Source organism: Leishmania braziliensis, chromosome 36 (assembly GCF_000002845.2).
Source record: "Leishmania braziliensis MHOM/BR/75/M2904 complete genome, chromosome 36".
Classification (NCBI taxonomy): domain Eukaryota; phylum Euglenozoa; class Kinetoplastea; order Trypanosomatida; family Trypanosomatidae; genus Leishmania; species Leishmania braziliensis.
Window position 1 is genome coordinate 1225288 of NC_009327.2, and position 19648 is coordinate 1244935.

The 19648-nt window shown below is 55.5% G+C and overlaps 10 protein-coding genes across 10 annotated transcripts; all 10 read right to left on the reverse strand.

The window, feature by feature from the left end:
* Window positions 1-460: 460 nt before the first annotated feature.
* LBRM_35_3210 (putative GTP-binding protein) lies at window positions 461-1924 on the reverse strand (the record flags this gene model as incomplete). The annotated part of the gene is made up of 1 exon (XM_001568890.1): window positions 461-1924. The coding sequence occupies one exon, from the start codon at window positions 1922-1924 to the stop codon at window positions 461-463; it is 1464 nt and encodes a 487-aa protein (XP_001568940.1).
* Window positions 1925-2830: 906 nt separating this feature from the next.
* LBRM_35_3220 (putative ATP-dependent RNA helicase) lies at window positions 2831-5695 on the reverse strand (the record flags this gene model as incomplete). Its single annotated transcript, XM_001568891.2, has 1 exon — window positions 2831-5695. The coding sequence occupies one exon, from the start codon at window positions 5693-5695 to the stop codon at window positions 2831-2833; it is 2865 nt and encodes a 954-aa protein (XP_001568941.2).
* Window positions 5696-6318: 623 nt separating this feature from the next.
* Window positions 6319-6777, reverse strand: LBRM_35_3230 (putative glutathione peroxidase; the record flags this gene model as incomplete). Its single annotated transcript, XM_001568892.1, has 1 exon — window positions 6319-6777. One exon carries the CDS (start codon window positions 6775-6777, stop codon window positions 6319-6321), a length of 459 nt encoding a protein of 152 aa, XP_001568942.1.
* An 880-nt stretch (window positions 6778-7657) lies between these two features.
* Window positions 7658-8398, reverse strand: LBRM_35_3240 (putative exosome complex exonuclease rrp41; the record flags this gene model as incomplete). Its single annotated transcript, XM_001568893.1, has 1 exon — window positions 7658-8398. One exon carries the CDS (start codon window positions 8396-8398, stop codon window positions 7658-7660), a length of 741 nt encoding a protein of 246 aa, XP_001568943.1.
* A 1931-nt stretch (window positions 8399-10329) lies between these two features.
* Window positions 10330-11649, reverse strand: LBRM_35_3250 (clathrin coat assembly protein-like protein; the record flags this gene model as incomplete). The annotated part of the gene is made up of 1 exon (XM_001568894.1): window positions 10330-11649. One exon carries the CDS (start codon window positions 11647-11649, stop codon window positions 10330-10332), a length of 1320 nt encoding a protein of 439 aa, XP_001568944.1.
* Window positions 11650-12112: 463 nt separating this feature from the next.
* Window positions 12113-12595, reverse strand: LBRM_35_3260 (putative pre-mRNA branch site protein p14; the record flags this gene model as incomplete). Its single annotated transcript, XM_001568895.1, has 1 exon — window positions 12113-12595. The coding sequence occupies one exon, from the start codon at window positions 12593-12595 to the stop codon at window positions 12113-12115; it is 483 nt and encodes a 160-aa protein (XP_001568945.1).
* A 464-nt stretch (window positions 12596-13059) lies between these two features.
* On the reverse strand, window positions 13060-13689 carry LBRM_35_3270 (conserved hypothetical protein; the record flags this gene model as incomplete). The annotated part of the gene is made up of 1 exon (XM_001568896.1): window positions 13060-13689. The coding sequence occupies one exon, from the start codon at window positions 13687-13689 to the stop codon at window positions 13060-13062; it is 630 nt and encodes a 209-aa protein (XP_001568946.1).
* A 492-nt stretch (window positions 13690-14181) lies between these two features.
* On the reverse strand, window positions 14182-16302 carry LBRM_35_3280 (cullin-like protein; the record flags this gene model as incomplete). The annotated part of the gene is made up of 1 exon (XM_001568897.1): window positions 14182-16302. One exon carries the CDS (start codon window positions 16300-16302, stop codon window positions 14182-14184), a length of 2121 nt encoding a protein of 706 aa, XP_001568947.1.
* Window positions 16303-17239: 937 nt separating this feature from the next.
* Window positions 17240-17941, reverse strand: LBRM_35_3290 (fibrillarin; the record flags this gene model as incomplete). Its single annotated transcript, XM_001568898.1, has 1 exon — window positions 17240-17941. The coding sequence occupies one exon, from the start codon at window positions 17939-17941 to the stop codon at window positions 17240-17242; it is 702 nt and encodes a 233-aa protein (XP_001568948.1).
* A 762-nt stretch (window positions 17942-18703) lies between these two features.
* LBRM_35_3300 (putative lipoate protein ligase) lies at window positions 18704-19501 on the reverse strand (the record flags this gene model as incomplete). The annotated part of the gene is made up of 1 exon (XM_001568899.1): window positions 18704-19501. The coding sequence occupies one exon, from the start codon at window positions 19499-19501 to the stop codon at window positions 18704-18706; it is 798 nt and encodes a 265-aa protein (XP_001568949.1).
* Between the last annotated feature and the right edge of the window lie 147 nt (window positions 19502-19648).

Below are 19648 nucleotides of genomic sequence, written 5' to 3' on the forward strand. Positions count from 1 at the left end.
CTGCAACGCACAAGACACCCCCCCCCCCCGCTGCACACCACCTCGCGTGCGTGTGTGTGCTCTTCACGTGGCTATGCGAACCCAAACGTGGTGCTTTAAAGAGCATGTACTTTTTCGTAAGTAGTGTGCCTTGCAGTTGCCCTCTTACGCACGAGGCCCTGACGCCAGAGACGAAACACGAGATGGTCAAGCAGCTAAGCAGGTAATCCATGTGTGGTGGTTATGTATACAGCGGCATCTGCAGAAGCACACCCGCCTTCGCACATACTCACACACACGAGTGCACGTAGGCGTAAGTATGGGCGCATCTGTGACGAGGCAAGTTGCAGGTGGCTTGCGGAGTCCAAAGAAAAAAAAGTGGGAGGGGGCAGTCAGGAAAGTGCACGCCGTTGCCTCGCCATGTGTGTCCGTGCCTCACCCAGTCTCATTCCACCTCCCCCCCTCCTTCCAGCGTCTTGCGTCACTTCCACTTCTCTCCTTTCATCACCTCGCCATCTTGCCGGGTCAGATTCCAGTACTTGCCCTTCATAGTGAGATCGCGGTAGCGATGCAGCTGGCCCCGCGCCGCAGAGTTTTCATAGGCATCAAACTCCACACCAAGACCGCTGTTACCCAAAAAGTCAAGTTGCTGGTCCACTAGCGAGAGGCCGCTGTTGTCGGCCTCGGCACCTCGGTCTTGGGGGACCTCTGCTCCATGTGCATCCAGGGCGTGTACCTGGGGTAGAAAGACGCCGTTGTACTTGGCGCGGAAGGCTCGTTCGAGCTGTGCGCGTTCGTGTGAGAAGCGGAACTGTTGTATCTCGCGATCGTGCAACTGACGCGCAAAAACTTCTCCACACATGAACTGCAAGGCCGGGGCTAGTCCGGTTTTCTCGTGCTGTGACCCGAGGTGGATGCCGAGGGCAGCAGAGATGGGGAACACCGGCATTGACACGCGTCGCTTGAGCTCCGAGAGCTTCATCTGCGTGGAAGAGCCAGTGCTGTCCTTTTCGATGTCCATTTTGTTGGCGAAGGTCATAATGACGCGCTCACTCATGCCAGGGAGGTAGTACTCCAATTCCTGGAGGAGAAGCTCCACCACGTCCCACGGCTGCAGTGCCTTGTAGGAGTTGCTCGAGCTCGTGTCGGGGGCGTATGTGTCACACATATCCACCACCAAGGCAAGACACTTTGTCCGCTCCACGTGGCGCAGAAACTGATGGCCCAGGCCGCGGTTTTCGTAGGCACCTTCAATGAGGCCTGGAATGTCTGCGACACGGCACACATTGCCGTAGAGGTCGTGAAGCACGCCAACGTACGGGCGTAGGGTCGTGAAAGCGTACGGGGCAATTGTGGGCTTGCTGGCACTTATGGCGGACAGCAAGGATGACTTGCCAGCATTGGGGTAGCCGACGAGGCCACAGTCGGCGATAGTCTTCAGTTCGATCTGGGCGAGCATTGTGTTGCCTGGCAGCCCATTAGTGGACTCGATGGGAGAGTGGTGCCATTTGTTGGCAAATGCAGCATTGCCTTTGCCGCCCTGGCCGCCTTCCAGCAGCACAATCTGCATCCCCTCCTCATCCATGTCGTACTGCACCTCGTTCGTGTCCATGTCCACTACCTGGGTTCCCAGCGGCAGCGGCAGCCACAGATCCTGCCCGCGTTTGCCGTGCGCCTCACGGGAGAAGCCGCAGCAGCCTGCACCAGCGGAAATCTGGCTACCCATGTCCTCGATGTGACTGAGGTCAGTGTACTGCTTGGCGCACCGTAGCATCACATTACCACCGTTGCCACCATTGCCGCCGCCTGGGCCGGCAAACTCGTTGCCGTGTTCGTGCGCCATGATGCTTGCACCATCGCCACCAGCCCCACTGCAGAGTAACACCTTGACACGGTCGACAAAGCGATGCTTTGCCCTGTGCGCGCAGCCCCTACGCCAGAGCATGTGCTGTGGTGCAATCAAGAGGGCAATGCGAATGACATGCACACTCAAAAGGAGCTGATGTGGGGTTGTGAGTCTGTCTCCACCACCTTTCGCAGATTTGGTCCGTGGCACCACCGACAGACACTAGAGATGCCCGAAAGAGGAAGGGGAAAGGAATAAGGGAAGAGAGGAATAGAGAAGGCGGTTACAACAGAGAGTCTTGCGTGTGGACCGTGATAGGAGTACACGATGCTCCATCCTGAGAGGCTTCAAGTGAAGCCAACACTCACATCAATACACCCATTGACCAATAGCACCTCCCCCCAGACACACACCACAGGCTTGCGCGGGTGATGGAGAGAGGGAGAGAGAGAGAGAGAGAAAGAGGGATCGCGTGATGCGTTGAGGCTCATGAGGTCAATGGCGAGAGGAGCGCGGGAGGCGAAAACACAAAAAAAAAAGACACCGTACCCGTTGGTTACTCTGCTGTCGTGAAATAGGCCCTACGCAGTGCCAAGCGCGCACACACACACACCTCCCCCCCATCCATCCCCCTCCCCCCACCCCACACAGGCCTACCCAACTCTGTGCAAGCGGCTACGCTCTACTTTTTGCTTCGTTTGAAGTCGATTCTGTACGCAGAGTCTCCCTTCCCCTCCCTCCCGTCTCCATCCACAAGGGGGGGGGGGGGAAGGGGACGGAAGGGGAGGGCAACCGCGCGAGAGGGTGACCAGACTCGCTTATCCGAGAAAGTTGGTGCGCTGCTTTAGCACCTTACACACAAAACGAAACAAGAAAGAGGCGAGGGGTGGGCCAGGGAAGAGGCCACGCGTATGTCCGCAGCGACGTTGCAGTGAACCCCCTGTGGATCCACACACACACACATATGTAAACCTACGTGCGTCTGTCATCATTCACGTAGCGTAACTACAGGTACAGCGATGACGCAAAGACGATGTCACGCTTAATAAGCTGGACACCCTTGAGGAACTTGTCGTGCAACACAATGCTGCCGATGGCCGGCGACCGCGCCGCGGAGGCCAGCTGGCGCAGCATCTCCTCCAAACGACGCATCATGCGCACAATCTCACCTTCGTACGCGGTGGTCTTGCTCACAAGGTCGACGAACTTCGCCCCCTTTGCCCAGAGGTAGGTCACCTCCATGAGTGAGGGCATGACTTTCTCCACCGAGCTGTTCTCCTGCATCAGCCCGCTTTCGGCGCTAACGGTGGCGATGCGAGTAACAACCTCGTTGAGGTCCTTCAGCGGCTGCTCGAACTCCTGCGGCAGCGAGAAGCCGTCCGGGGTGCGGTGCACGTTGACGAGGCATGACAAGAGAGCCACAACCATCTCCGTCTCCATGGAGTTCAGCACACCCTTAAAGAGCAGCTCCGTCAGCAGGATTTCGTTTTCGTCTGTCGTCGTTATCTCGCACGCGACGCGGGCCTTGCGGAGGATGATGTTGTCCTTGTCGATGTAGTCCAGGCGACGCAGCACCCGCATCATCTGCTTCAGCTCTTCGGAGAAGACAGCCTTGCCCATGCTCGCTAATTCATCCTTCACCTGCTCCAGTTGGGTCTCGAGGTCTGCCTTTCTCTTGTACTGCTCAAATTCCTCTTGCAGCTCTGGTGTAGGGGAGGTGGTAAGGACGTTACCCTCGAGCTGTTTTTGCAAGTTCGACACTTGTTTCTGCAGCTTACTCAGTTGCGCATCCTCTGGGCCCATCTGCGCAGCAGTGAGCACTGGAACATTGCTGCCGAACTGACGCTGCAGTTTCGACAGGATCTGCACCATCTCGGCACGCCCTCGCTCCGAGTCTGGGCTTTCGGGAAGGTTTGTCTTGAGCGTCGCAAGGCTCTGGACGTCTGAGAAGTCAAACATCACTGTGTACAAGTCCGCTTTTTCTGAGGTGTACTCGCTGACCGGGCACGGCGTCAGGGCAGTCGGATTCAACACATCTGCCTTCAAGCAGATCACGGCAGCATGAATGGAGAAGGTGCTGGCGTCGCTGAAGTCTGGGTTGGTGTTCTTTGCGGTAAACGAGCGGCAGATGCCCCAGCCAAAGTCGAGCTGATCGGAGGCGCGGATGATATGCACAAAGCGCCCCGCCTGCACCCAGTTCTTGAGGAACTTGGGTTGGTGCAGAATCTGGTTCACCTCACCCTTCTTCTTCGAGATCATGTCCTCGCAAATTGTGTACTGCCGAAAAGCGCTCTCGTTGGCGACGTGGATTTCCTCGATGGACCTGCGCAGAGCAGCACACTTCTCCTCCAGCGCTGGTTTGTCACGCAGACGCTGGAACTGCGAGAAGCTGCGCTTCATCATGAACTCGGGATCGACGTCCTCGACGCGTAGCAGATTCAGCACCATATTGTAGGTCAGGTGAAAACTGCTGAGCAGAACGTCGGCACCACCGCCGGTCAGCTGCTTCAGCGTGTCCGGCTCCACTGCCTCATCCACCATGGCAATGACAACGCCGACGCGGTCGAGGCCACGCCGGCCGGCGCGCCCCGACATCTGAATGTACTCGCCACCAGTGAGGTAGCGGTTCTTCTCGCCGTCAAACTTCTTGACAGAGGTGAAGACGACGGTACGGGCCGGCATGTTAAGTCCCATCGAGAAGGTCTCGGTGGAGAAGAGAACTTTGACCAGACCCGCCTGGAAAAGAATCTCAACAACCTCCTTCAGAATGGGAAGGAGACCGGAGTGGTGGATGCCGACGCCGCGCTTCAGGAGCGGGAGAAGGTGCTCAATAGCGGGAAGCTTCCGGTCCTCCTCCGCAAGCGACTCCATAGCATTGCCAAATACTTCCATCACAAGTGCATCCTCTTCGGTGTTATTGAAGTTCAGCCGCGAAAGCGCGAGGGCGTTGCGCTCGCACTCCGCCTTGGCGAAGGAGAAGACGATCACTGGGTACATGTTGCGGTCCATCACAAGCTTCACAATCTCCATCATGGACTGAGAAGAGCCGCCGCGGCGGTGGCCACCGCCGCCGCCCTTGTTCCCGCGCGGGCCGCTAGAGGCGCTGTTGCCTGGAACTGCTGCCCCCGCACCGTTTGCACTGCCCTCCGCCCCCATCGATGTCATTGCCTTGCCGAAGTTGTCCTCGCGGAATTTGCCCTTTTCATCCACAATGAGGAAGATGCCGTCGGCCCCGGCCGGGTACAAGTAATGCTGCAGTGGCACTGGTCGGTAGTTCGTGTGAATGACGTGCACCTTCGTGGTTGGGTGAATGCTCTCCACCCAGTCCGCAAACTCGCGCGCGTTTGGGATGGTGGCAGAGAGGAAGACGTACTGGCATCCCTCAGGCAGTAAGCTGATCGTCTCCTCCCACACCACGCCGCGGGACTTGTCGCGCATGTAGTGTACCTCATCGAAGACGACGCAGCCCACTTCGCGCAGCATTTCGGTCCCGCGGTACAGCATGCTGCGCAGAATTTCCGTCGTCATGACAAGACAGTCCGAGTCCGCCTTGATGGTGGTGTCGCCGGTCATAAGACCAACGGAGTCGAACTTCTCGGAGAACTCGCGGAACTTTTGATTACTAAGGGCCTTGATGGGGGAGGTGTAGATGACACGCTTCTTCTCTCGCAGCGCCTTGGCGATGGCGTAGAGTGCCACCGTGGTCTTACCGGCTGACGTGTGCGCCGACACGAGGACACTGTCGCCGTCCTCGAGAGCGTCGATACTTGCCTTTTGAAAGGTGTCGAGCTCATAGGGGAATGTGATGGCGGGGTCGACCTCGTGGCGTGCCCGCTTCGCCGCCGGCTTGTCTTCGCATCGATCTGACATTGGTAGTGCCGTATGCGTGCCTTGGGATCGAGGAATGTGTATTGTGTGTGCGTGTACTCGTAATACCGCAGTGACACGATATGGAGACGAGGGGGAGGGGAGAGCGCTGTACCCACGTGCGTGTGAGGACACGTACTGCCCAAGAGATAGAACAAAGGGGAGGGGGAGGGGTACCACCAATGAGATAAATGCACGCGGTAGGGTAGCAGGAAGGCCACGAGACGTACGAAGCGAAGGGAGAGGGAGAGAAGTGGAGTGAAGAGAACTTTGGGAAGCTGTGCGCCTTCTGCCCTACTGACTGGCGAGGGAGTTGGCCCCCAAGCACGTAGCTCGCGTCAATTCCCGCTCGCCATCTTTTTGATCCTGTGCGTCTTTTGCTTCCTGCACGTGCACGTGCATGTGCATGTGCATGTGCATGTGCATGTACATGTGTGTGTGTGTGTGTGCGCTTTCGATTTTATTTCGGTGCGGGGGAGGAGCAGCGTTCGAAGTTACACACATGTGTGCGTGCGTGTCTCTCTACACATGTCTGAGAGTTTGTCAAGAAGGCGCGTGTTCCTCGTCCACCCCCTTTCTCACCACTGAAAGACTTGGGCGGCCCATCTTGATCGCTTTCCACGCCACTATAAAACAGACTCGATAGACTGCCGTAGCGCGTCCATGGAGCAGCCGGGCTCCAGCTTACGGCGCGGCACACCGCTGCGGTCGCAAAGGTACTTGGTGTAGTTCCACATGGGAGCCCCCTGCTGTGCCCGAAGCATTCGAAACAGTGGGTGGGCTGAGGGATTCTTCACGTTGACCCGGTCAAAGACCGGAAAGAGCAGCCCAATGTTCTCGCACCACTGCGCAATCTCGGCATTACTGAGCGGCTCTTGGTTCGCAAACTGTGCGCACGGGAACGCGAGAATGGTAAACCTACGGGAGCCATACGCTTGTTGCACCCCGTTCAGCATCTCGACGTTGGTGGAGGTGAAGCTACACCGCGACGCCACGTTCACGATGAGCGTCACATAGCCCGAGTACCTTTGAAGCGAAACAGTCTTGCCACCTTGTACGGCGCTATAGGTGAAGATGGATGCCATGACGGCAGCGCGGTCCCCAGACATACAGAGCCGACGTGCTCAAACGAGGAGTTGGGGCAAAAGCCACAGAAGGAGAAAAAAAACGGCAGGCCACGCTGCGGAGAGGGAGGGGTGGGGGGTGAGACGCAGAGATTTGATACGGCTGTGAAGGACAGAAGCCGAAGTGGCGAGTTTCTCCTGTGAGGCACAATTCCGGTCTAACGGCGCGTGCACCGCTCGAATGATTCGAAAAAAGAAGAGAGGCAATGCAGAGGCAGCGCATGCAGAGGTGCAGACATGGAAGACGGCACCCAAAGAGAGAGGTGGCCATCCGCACGCTCCCTGAGGTTAGAGAGGGAAGAAGAGGGGAGCGAGGAGGAGGGAGGAGAGGGATGATAGAGGTTGATGGCGGCGGAAACAGCAAAACCTGTAGCTCTATGGCTACCATTGAGAACGAAAAGAGCAAGAGCGAGGCACCACCTCCACGTATCTTGCACGGCCATGTGCTGTTATTGCGCGACAAGAACAGTTCGCCTTCTGTTCTTCGAGCTGGCATGATGTGATCTCGCCTACAGCGCATACGCGCACTTTCTTTTTCTCCCGGGCTGGTGCCATGGTATTGCAAAAGGAAAGAGGGAGAGAGAGAGAGGCGTTACTCGCAGGGTTAACGTTACAAAGGGTGGCGAATACACGACGACAAAAAGAGAGGAAGCGGAGGGGGGGTGGGTGGGTGGGTGGGACAGTAGGCGGTGCTGGGGATGAGGCGACCAGCCAAAGACTAAGGTGGTGCTTCAAACACATGATGAGCTGCTGCTGCTGCTTCGGCTACTGAGTTTCCAAGCGCAGCAACAGCAGCAGCAGCAGCACAGGGTTTCCACCACCAACATCTCACACAGTGCAACTAGATTTGTAGTGTCAAGATCTTCTTTGCGTGTTCCTCCAGCGACTTTCGGATTGTTGTCTCAAAGAGCTCCTGGGCGCCCTGCTCCGCGCACTTGAGCAGCCGCGCCACCGAGTCGGGAGGTAGCCGCGAAGTTGTCTCCAGCCAGATGATGTTCTGCGTGTCGTGTCCCGTGAACGCTGCTACAATCACTGGGCACTGAGAGCGCAGCTCGTCGTTTGCCAGGTCTATCAGCATGTGCTCGTCCAGAAGCCCTACACTGATGCAACACACCACGTCCCGCATGGCAACGTTTGCGTCGACCAGGGCGAGGCATGCTGCATTGATGCACGCGACCTTCTCGTTCCCATCCTGTTGAAGGACCTCGATGTAAATGTGAATCTGCGAGTTGGGGTACTGGGAGAGGAGGATGACGGAGCGGGCCACTTGAACGACGGCAGCGTCGATGTCCTCCGAGAGCTTGCTACGCCGCTGCGGATTGCGACGGCTTTCTCCAGCGAAAGCGGCAACAGCCACCTCGCACGTGACAAGCACCTTATCGTGCTTTGCCTCTTGCTTGTGAAGTGATTCTCGCGGCCCAAAGATGGATGCACACACCTTCGATTGCCCAACTGTGATGTCGCAACTGCCGTCACAGGCGGAAAGCGTGCCGAATACGATGTCCATGCGCCGTGCCTCCAGTGGACGACGGCCGTCCAGGCGAAGACCTGCTGGACTGACGTACTCCTTTTGGCGAGACATACGGCTGTTTGCTGCTCTTGTGTTGCGGTTATTCCTCTCTCATTATGCAGTGAGGTTGTGGTGGTGAACGCAGGCAGAGGAGGGGGATGACGGTGTGAGGTGCAAAAGGGAGAGCAGTAATAGGAGGCTGGAAAGGGGGATGCGGGGTATGAGGCATGGCCCCGGGTGTGCATGCCCCCAGCGACAAGCACGATTAAGAAAGCGAGGGGGCTGGAAAGGAAGCGCGAAGAAAGGCGCAGCATGGCCTACAATTCTTTTCCCGCGCGGAGAGAATGACCGTGCTCAAGCTCCAGACCTAACGTCGAATTCAACACCTGTATTGACAGCAGCCACTTCGTAAGCAGAGGTTTCCCTACAAGACAGAAAGAGGGGCTTATTTTTTCGATTGGCCTAATGTGTGTCTGGGTCTGTGTGTCAACGACTGAAGCAGATCATTGAAGGTAACGAAAGGCGGAGAAATCTGTGTAGCAAAGCTGACGCTTTTTCTCTCTCTCTCTCTCTCGGTGTGTTGCGTAGCAGTTGCGCAACGACAGCAGATGAACGCTCGTTGTGCACGTTGGTATCTCGGGCCGTGTGGTTTTAACCCGTGCCGCCATCGTCCCGCGTCGCTGCTTCTGTCTGGACACCCAGCATACGGTAAGCGTGTGCTATCGTGCAATTCTCATGTTGTGCAACCAAGCCGATCAGTTCCTGTCCGAGGTCTTTGGCGGCGTTATAGCGGTGAAAAAGCTCGGTAAACGGCAACGTTGACAGCTCCCAGCAGAGAAGCTGGTAGGGCGTTGCGATTTCCTCTTCCACTGGCATATTCCTTGTGAGTTTGCTGCTAAAAGGCTATGCACACGGCCTTCCTGATTGTTGGAGGCGCTAGAGGTGACAAGAAGATTGTGTGGTCAGGGAGGTAGAGAGCGAGCGATGTGAGGCGTGACGGTGGCGTTCGTCGGCAAGGAGGGGTGGCAAACAAAACAAAAAAGGGAGCAAACCCCCCCTCATATAGTGTCATTTCGGGACGCACTCTGTACGTGTGCCCCCTGCGCAGGCATGGCCGCCACTCAGGGTCCTATGCACTTCTTACCTTCCCTCGAGGTGCAACCAAGATTGGGGAAAAAGGAGGAAGTCGTCGTCTTTACACCATCAGAGTGAGAGGACAGGTGCATGTTCGAGGCATATGTACACAGGGGAATCGAAGTGAATCGCCAGTGTCTTCCAGTGGTTCATTATCGTGCGCATGCATCCGGGAGGGCTGTCGAGGTGAAGAAAGCGCACCAGGCATAACCTCAACGCAGCAAACAACGAAACACTAGTAGTCGCCAACACGAAAGGAGGAAGTAACTAGGAACACAGCAAAGGGCCGCAATACACTTATCGGTACACACCCCCACCCACACCCACACACAAATACATCGTTGCCACCTGCCATGTAAGGTGGCAGTGACGAGAGCAAAGTATGCGGGCGCATGTGTGGGTGATGCGTGGGTAGGGGATGCTCAGGGCACGGCGTGGGACAAAGGGAGGAGAAAGCAACACACGAAAGAGGAGAGGCACCACAGCGCAACGAAGCGGACTGAAGAACGTCGCGAGCATACAAGGCGGAGGTGGGTGCAGTTGTGGCGGCTGAATGAGAGAGAGAGAGAGCAGCTGACGACCGTCAGGTTGAGTTGGTGCTCTATCGGGTGGAGAGGAAAACAGAAATGACGAACGAGACGTCGCCCTTCAACCTCACAGTTCGTTTTTGCTCCCCTTTCAAGCAAATGCCTCACCTCTGCGCTCCCCCCTTCTCCACGCTTTCCACATCACGTCTGAAGACGAAGTAGGGCACCTATCCACCCAGGCGCCCCCCCACGCACGGCATATATGGTAGGGTGGATGGTGCGCTGAATGAAGGAGAAGCGGGTGCCGTTCGACTCCACAAGCGGCGGCACACGCTGCATGCGCTACATACGGCACTGATAGTCACCCGCCATGACGGTGTAGCGAATCCACTTGTTTGGTGTGTACATCATCGTTGGCTCCCTGACGACCAGCTCATTGATGCGCAAGCCTGTGAGCGACAGAGACATACACTGAAATGCGATGCGGATGGGCGGCTTCGTCCACAGCGTCTCCGTTTTCTCCGTCGGGGAGATCTGCTGAATTTCTGCAAAGAAAGCTATTTTCTCCCCACTCTTCACCTGCGGCAGCTTCCAAACAATGGCGTGACTTACGGCGTCGTAATCGGCTTTACCCTGCCCTACCTTCGCTTCAGCAATAGCCGTATTGTCCGGGCAGGCGACACTCACCTGGACGTCCCTGATGACCCTGCCTCCTGGGGCGTCTGAGTGAAGTGTGAACTCGACCTCGGTGCGCGTCTTTGAGATTTCTCGTGCCTTGGCCGACAGCACCTTCATCGGTGGCTGCACACTCACGCTGGAGCGGTACGTCATGAGGGTGAACTTTCCATCCGGCGGCACAAAGGTGAGTTGCCGTTCCTCGTTACCTGAGGCTTTGAGGCGGACGCAGTTGTGAAGGGAGATGTTTGACAAGGGGACCAGCTTCCCCGTCCCATCGGCAGCTTGGTTCTCGGTCGTCTCGTCGGGACTGCGGTTCATCACTTTCGCGTTCCAGTGCAGTTGGCACTCCGGCATCCCGGAAAGGAAATTGTTCATGACCACGCGCCCCGACACGCTGCTCTGCAGCGCCTCTCCTGTTTGGGAGAGTAGCAGATTCACCTCTTCAAACACGTCAATGAACACCTCGTTCACGCGGAACACAAGGCCCTCCACCCGCCACGGCGTCTCGCCAGTCATCCTATCGGCAATGCGCTCCGACTCGCGGGTGTTCTTCAGAACGGCAGCGTCCACACCGTCTGTCGTGACAAATTTCCGTATGGCCTCTGCGTCCGTCAGGATGGGGTACCCGAAGTCCATCGATTCATCGATGATACTCTGCAAAGCAACAAAGTTCTCCTTGATTTGCTTTTCGTTCAAGTCCTCGTAGTACTTTTGAATGTACTGCAGCAGTCGTACAGCGTACTGGAGACACATTAGGCAGTTGGCATTAGAGTCGGACACCATCACAACGTACAACTCAGTCAGCTTCAAGTGAATGAAGCACACGCGTTTCACAATGTTGATAGGACAGCGGTCAACCTGCTTTGTAGAGATGATCTCAGTGCAGAAGGTTTCAGCGAGCGACCGCACTGTGTTTCCCGCCCGAAACGTCCGCGAGAGCACCACGTCTCCGCGGGAGTTCAAGAACATCAAAACGGATAACATTGCCCCACTGAACGATTGCCGTTTCGCCTGCGAGCAGCAGTCCAATGGTGCGGTGCATCTTGTGTACGTGAGATGCGAGAGGCGGCACGCCCGCACAACTCCAAGGAGGAGGCAGAGAGGGGGGAGGGTGCAGAACGGATGGTCTTGAGAAACAGGGCATGGGAGGAGGATAGCACAGAGGAGTTGGGGGGAGGGAGTGGGGGGGGGGGTACACCGCAAACGTCGCATCACGTGACGCCATCCCATTGTGTGCGCGATGCCTACACGTTCTTTCGTCGATTTTTTTTTAGTCCGGGTCTGCAGACCAGTGGTGCGTCTCTCTCACGTTCTCATCTAGGAACATACCCGCATACCCATACATATACCTACACGGCTCAAGAACGCGACGCCAAACAACCACCACAGCACAATCGAAAGACGGCAGCAGCCGCCAGGAGCCGATGAAAAGTGTCTGCGCCACTCGTCATCTATCCGGCTCATCGGCGGCTTGTGCGACGTTGGTAATGTGCCTCTTGTACTCCGCCTGCATCTCTCGCTTCCGCTTCCGTCGCTCGAGGGCCTTTTTATCTCGCTCTTCTTCGTATACAGAAACTCTCAGGATGCGGTCCTTGCTCAGAGCGTACTCGTTGAGCGCGCCCACTGCATTATTCGCGGCCTCACACTGCTCGTACACAACAATAGCGCACCCCTTTGTTATGAAGGATGACCCAATGCGGATTTGCTGAATGCCCCCGTAGGCCCCAAAGAGGGAGTAAAGGTACTCACTGGTGCACTGCTTTGAGGGAATGCCAGTCACAAGCAGGATGCGCTCATCCGGCATGGCTGCAGCATGGACGTTCGCGTTGTTTGGGCTAACGTGAGAGCACATAACGGAGGAAGGAGACAAGGAAACAGGAAGGGTGAAGGTAGTTGGCCTGGCAGAGTAGTAATACCCAAGGACAAGCATGGGAGGCAGTGGCAGCGTGTACGTTACAAGCTAGTAGCTGAGGAAGGGGGGACGAACACGAACGGTCCCCGCATACCCTATCGCGACAGCGTGTCGCTTTAGAGAAGAGCAGGGGATTGCAGAGGCTCGGGTGACAAGTAAACCGTGTGTTTGCTGGCAAGGAAACGCTTACGACTCTCGCGCTTCAATGGGTTGGACATCACTTCAGTAGTCCGTCAGGCGCACCCATGAGCACAAAAAGAAGCCATGCGTGGGCACGGTGGCATGACGACTCTTTTGCAGAACCACACAACCACAAAGAAGCGCACTCCAATAGACAGCAACGGCAACGGCAACGGCACACACACACACACGAAACGTGTCATTGGGATAATATAAGGAGAGCGAGACACAGAGTAATAAAGCAAAGCTACCTTTGATATATTGATTTTCTTCTTGCCCTTTTGATTCCACATTGCCGCCGATTACTCAAGGTCGACGGCGATGGCCTCCACAGAAGGCACGCACGCTACATTGCTCGCCACAACACCATCGCCGCCGACGAGGACTAAGGTCTGAATAACGCGCTTCAAGAACATTACCTGTGCCGCATTGTTTGTGACGAGGAGGCTCGGGTCAATCTGCCGCGTGAAGGCCTCATATCCCTTTTCTGTGGTGCAGAAGAGGATGCGATGACGCTCGATTCCGTCCACCGCTTTGACGAGATTAAGAATCTGCTTCTTGTCGGCAGCATCACGAATGCGGCACATGAGATACACCTCCGAGGAAAACGCGTAGAACCGGAGAATATCCAGCGCTTTTCCCTGAGCCTTCCAGCCCTTATCATCGTACAAAACTTCCCACGCGATGCAGATCTTCCTCCCAATGAACGCCTTCTGCTTTATGCGCGTCACTGCATCGCATGCTTCGACAGCATCGCGCGGTGCACCCAAGGGCCGCCTTGCAGAGGTGGGCGGACGTTGCGCCGGATCCTTTCTCCGGTAAAAAATGTATAGCGACACCGCACTCACTACAATGGCGACGAGCGTCGTGGTCGACACAGGTAGTCGCTCAGAGATCTCTTCTAGGAAGGATCGACGGATTACGCCAACCATGATGCCGTTTATATTGGAAAGGGGGCCTTCCTCTTTTTTTTTTTGTGCGATGTTGGGCGCCGCCAAAAGGAGAATCATCAACACCGTTACGAGTGAAACTGTAGAGAGGATAAGAACATGGAGAGCAAAATAGCGGCATCCCTCTTTCCAGCAATGTTGCGTGCATTGCACCAAAGTTATCGCCAAGCTTTCTTCCCAAACGTCTCACCAGAGAAGGGTATAGATTTTCTGCCGCTGCCAAAGAGCTTGCTATAGCAAAGAATGGGCGGAATGGCGGCTAGAGGGGCGGGGAAATTACGACTGTTCCCAGCGAGCTGACGTAGACGGTGAGGGGTAAAATGCCTGTTAAGAGGCAGCCTACAATCTGTTACTTGTGGTTAGTGCCCGTCATGCAAACACATCCACAGAATTCGCTTGAGTATGTGTGCTGAAAAAAAAAAACCTGGTTTGGTGAAACATTTTCCTTTGCTGAGAAGAACTACACGTTGTTTTTCACGAACAGTAGACATAGCAGTTCGCTGATTCACCTCGCATTAGCAATCCTTTCTCCATCAGAGCGTCTACGCGCAGTTTGATATCCGTTCGTGTGGGGGAGCACACACCCCGCAGCTCACTTTCGATGGCACAGCATAGCGTATGGTAATCAATACTATTGTGCTCTTTCAGCAGTTTCACGATGGTGGCATCCAGGCTCATTGTTCGTGCACCGTCCATGCCCTTGCAAGCGGCGATGGCACCTCCACTACCATCATGCGCCGACTTCTGCACCCCTGCGCTCACTTTCACCTTCGACTTTGAGGAGTAAAAGCGACGATTAAACCTAAACTCTGTGCCGTTGCGTTCGGCAAGACCAACGTGGCAAAGAGTGTTGAAGTGGGTAAGTACCTCGTCAGAACTTAGTGCACCTTGTCTAGCAACGACTGCGACGCTCACATCCTCATCCGAGTTCAACGCCATGATACTGTTCACAAAATGAGTATGCGCCGACACGTGGTATGTTCTGCCTCCATGGCAAAGCTGAAAAGCAATCGAGCCCAAGCTCATCTGAAAAACGAGCTTCCGACCGTTGTGGCGCCGACGGTAGTACTCCTGAAAAACATGCTTGCACGATTCCATGCTCTGCGGAATGCTGAGTGGAATGTTGGTGTACTGAGGCCACAGACCGCTTGTCAAGACAAGGACATCGAACTCTAAGGGAGGGGATATCTTTTTCGTCTTCATATCTGCTACCAACTTTTCCTGCGCCGCGGTGGCACTGCGGATGTCCTCCACCATTTTCTGAAATCGATTCACCACACTTGATCCGTAGATGTTGAAGAGGCGGTCAATAAAGCGACACTCCATGTCCACTGCGTGTGGCTTTGCGTAGATCAAGCGAACCGCCAGGTGACTTCGAAACGCCACCTCAAAAGCCTCAAGATCAGGCGTCAGCTGCAAAATAGTAAGAACATTGTTCCCTACTGTGCTCACAACGTCATCCTTGCCTTGCCGAATGCCATTGTCGTAGTAAACCGAGAGGGTTTCCATAAAGCGCGTGTCGCTGCCCAAGACGTTGCGTATAACGCGCAGAAACGGTGACTGGCTATGGCCTTCCTCTGCTGCAAAGAGGCCATCCAACTCCTTTGCCCTTTCGATCAGCTGCAGCATCTTTTGGACCCCGGGAAAGGGAAAGACGCCTGTGCTTCGATCGTTTATGATGCCCTCGCTTTTCTCTTTCAAGGCCTGAGCAATAACGTCGATGACGTCCTTCTCCCGCTTCATGGCGCAGAAGACCTGCACAACAGTGGAAATACTGGTCACATCCCACTCCTCCAACATGTGTACCAAACCGGTCGGCCCCGTCAGCATATCATCGACAGATGATGGATCGCTGAGGACAAGCGAGGAGTAGAGTGCATTTGTGAGTTTATCCAACAGAATATAGAAAAATGTATCGGCGTACTTGTGACTTTCACTGCTCACGACGCTCTGAACCCACTGCAGATAACTGTTCGTGGTGAGCGCCTGTTTCTGTTGCTCCCCTTGCGCAGCATACTTATCGACTATTGCATCCACAAAGGGGGTTTCCATACAGCGTACAAAGTACTTGCTGCCTTCGGCGGTGTATAATTCTTGACCAATGTCTCGAATAATGGACTCAGCGGCAGGCACGTGAATCGACTGCTTGATGGAGGCGATGAGACGTGCGGACACCTCAGGATTGCCTAACGTAGAGGAGCAAAAAATACGCTCGCCAAGATGCTCAATAGAAGAGTGATGACAGGCGTACATGTAGTTCTTGTTGAAGTACAAGAGAACGTTGCTGATTTGACTCACAGAGTCATTGTAGTCCTGCCACTCACGAAGAAAGTCAGCGACATACACTGAAGAGTCCTCAATTCGATTGAGGACTGTGGAGACTTGTGCATACAGCTGCTCTTCCAGACGCTCCAGCACCTGACTCCCGTAATGTGCCTGGCACAGCTGGAAAACAGAGTGGTGTATTCTCTGAAACGAGTTCCTCGAAACCTCTTTTTTGAAAATGCAGAGTACTGTCTCCTCAATGATGCCCCACTTATCCGAAAAAGTGGAATACTCTGCCATGCGCTTTCGACTCGACACCACACTGGACATTGAACTCGCAAGGGGCTTTCCGTCTTCTGACTGACACCACAAGGATAACGTTCACTGCGGAACAGAAAAGTGCACAGAGCCCAGAGCGCAGGCCCGTTTCTTCGAAAATAGAAAAAAAAAAAAGATGAGAGAATGTTAGGGCAGGAGCGAAAGTAGTTTGTTTCGCCAACGGGAATGGGCCATTGCCTCAATGGCTCAAATCCCCGCACGAGACACGAGCGCCGTAGTCTAGACGAGAAGAAATGTTATACAGCACAGCTGGGTGGTCATGACAGGCTGAGAGAAGCGTCGCCCCCTCCCCCCAAAACACACAGACACACACACGTCGATCGCTTCCTCACTGACACGGTATCGAAGCAAGTTCAGCGATAACACGGTTGGCCTCCTACTTTTAGCCCTGTTTTTTTTTTCTTCGTTTGCGTGTTGTTCCTTTCACGATGCTGGCGGAGTATTTATAAGGGCACAGACCCATATTAATGACAAAGAACCACGAAGATGCTAACATGCCTTAAACTCGTCGTCCCCCTCCCTCCCCCAAAACAACAACAACAAACAACAACAACCACAGATAGCATGCTGCATATTCCCTCCGTCGTGGTTCTGACTAGCATCCTTAGAGTGCGATTGAGCGCTGTGGCAGGAGGAACAAGGCCTTACCAGGCGCACTGTGGTAGCTCTTTTTTCATTTCACTGGCTTTATCACGTCTTCCTTAGCCCGTCAACAACGATGTGCCTTTAAAAAAAAAAAACAAAAAAATCCCCCTTGCATGTATTTGTTTCCAACAAACATGCCCGCAGAGGACGAAAAGGAACGAAAAGCGGTGACACAAGCTGTGCGTATGAGAAGCCCACACAAACAGCTCGCATTGTTCACGCAGCTTAAGCCCATCAATGCAGTGTGTCGAATACAAAGAAATGGCAAGTGCTTAGCTCATTACTACTTCGACTTCTTGACGGGGCGGTACACACCAACAACTACAGCGTGGTCGCGCTCAAACGGCTCAAGAGAAACCTGCTCCAGTGGCTTCAACTTGTCCTTCTTCAGTTTGTTTAGCTCAGACGCAATCACTACAGGTGCAGCCAGGGTAGAGTCAATGCAGTTAGCCTTGATGGAGATGACATAGTGACCACCATTCTGCAGAAAAGCCTGTGCATTGAGTGCAAGAATTCGCGCCTGGTCCGGCTGTGCGACATCCATGAAAATGCAGTCGACCATCGGCACAAGCATGCGGTACTTCATGGGATAGCGGGCGTCTTCAATGATGGGGACGATATTCGAACGGCGTTTCGACATCTCGACTAAATCGCGACCAACACGGTGCGAGAACTCCACCGCATACACCATGCCCTCGGGTCCTACAAGGTCGCTCACGTGGCTGACTGTGGTACCAGTCGCCCCACCGAGATACAGCACCTTTGAGCCGGGACCCATATGAATGCTACTTACACCAGCGTAAATGGCAGAGGCAAGCTTCGAGCGGTAGGGATTCCACAGACGGTACTCCTTTTTATCATCACCGCCCTGCGTTGCGCTTAACTCGATGCGCTTCTCACCGTACACGGAAATGCCGGGCACCATGTTGAGCGTGCAAAGAGAGTCGGTCTTGGCCTTGGAAATGAACACGCCAGGGTGTAGCATGTGCGGCTCCACGATAACCTTGGCACCTGCGCTACCGCCGCGGCCACCACCGCGACCGCCGCCACGCCCTCCACCGCGACCGCCGCCACGGCCTCCACCGCGCGCACCGCCGCCACGTCCCCCACCGCGTGCACCGCCGCGGCCGAAGCCTCCGCGACCACCACCGCCACGTGCAAACCCACCGCGCATGTTCGATGCAGTGCGTTGCGAAGGTTGACAGACACGATTCCGTTCACGTGATATTATTTGCCGATAGGGGAGTATACCACACTTTCAGTCCTGAGAGAGAGAGGGAGGGAGGGAGAGGGAGGAGTGAATGAGATACAGAGCAAACTGGGAAAGAAAAGGTGGCCTTCATAGAAGTTTTATCCCCGCCTCCGCGGATAGTTCGACCCTGGCAGACGCCGAATTGTGTGAAGTTTCTGCACTTTGGCTGACTTCGTCATTGTAGAGCAAGAGATCCATGCATGGACCAGCACCTTCAAACAAGCATCGGAATGTGCAGTTCGCCTTTTTTGTGTGCGCGCGCCCAATTTCGCCACAGAGGAATATAACCACGCACCGTGGGCTGTAAACTGGCGTTGGATAACGCGCGTTCCGCGTGGGGGGGGGACCGCCTCTGTTTTTCGGGGGGGGGGTGGGTCGTCTCGCTGCCACTTCCCTTTCCTTGTTCAGGCGCCTTTGTGCGTTGGTTTCGTCGCCCGAGGGGGGGTCTGGGCGCGGAGATGCGGGCGTCGGCAGCTGGACGCGCCGGGCCGCGTGTCAGGAAATTGGGGTGCCGGCGGCGTCGATAACGCGTTCGTACCAGTCCGCGTCCGCCGACAAGTCCACCAGACGCGGCGCAGCCCAGCTTGGTGGCTGGTGAAGGCTCTCGACGAACTTTTGTAGCAGAACGGGCGCCGTTTCTGGCACCAGCGGTGGCGGTCCAGGGACGCCACGGTGCTGCATTTCGTTGCTGATCGATGTGGCGCGCCGGCCCGGCAGCTCACACATAATGATGTCGTCGAAGAAGCGCAAGTCGCTTGCAACGTTGAAGCCAACTCCATGCATGGAGACCCAACTCCCCAGCTGCAGCCCGATGGCGCCGAGCTTCTGCGCCGGGATGTCCTTGTACTGGTCAGTCCATACGCCAGTCTTGTATCGGTGTGTTGGGATGCAGAACATCGCAGCGGTCTGGATCATTGCTTCCTCCAGCGCCCAGCTGAACCACTCAATCGGTGAGCGCGCCTTCTCCACTGTGCAATTTTTCCACAGAAGTTGGATGTTGATGATGGGGTACATGGTAAGCTGTCCAGGGCCGTGATAGGTGATACCACCGCCTCGCCGCGTCTTGACGACGTCGACGGTGCAGTGCTGCGGAAGTCCCTGGGTTGTGTCACGCCGACCTACGGTGTACACAGGGGAGCTGTGCTCCACTAGGATCGCGACATCCGGGCGGAGCGGCAGCGTGGACTCGCCGCGCCGCACACTCACCTGTCGCGCGATCTTGGCGTTAAAGATCGCCTCTTGCAGGTTTAGCACGCGTCGGTACTCACATTTGCCGATGAAGAACGCCTTCATGCGAGCAGCAAAGACAATTGGAGGACAGCGTGGTTTGTTTGTGTGTGTGTGGGGGGGGGGGAGGAGGAGGCTAAGTAGGGGACGAGGGGAACAAGGGAGGGAGGGAGGGGAGGGGGAAGTGAGTAGTCCTTTCGTGGTAGTGAGGGT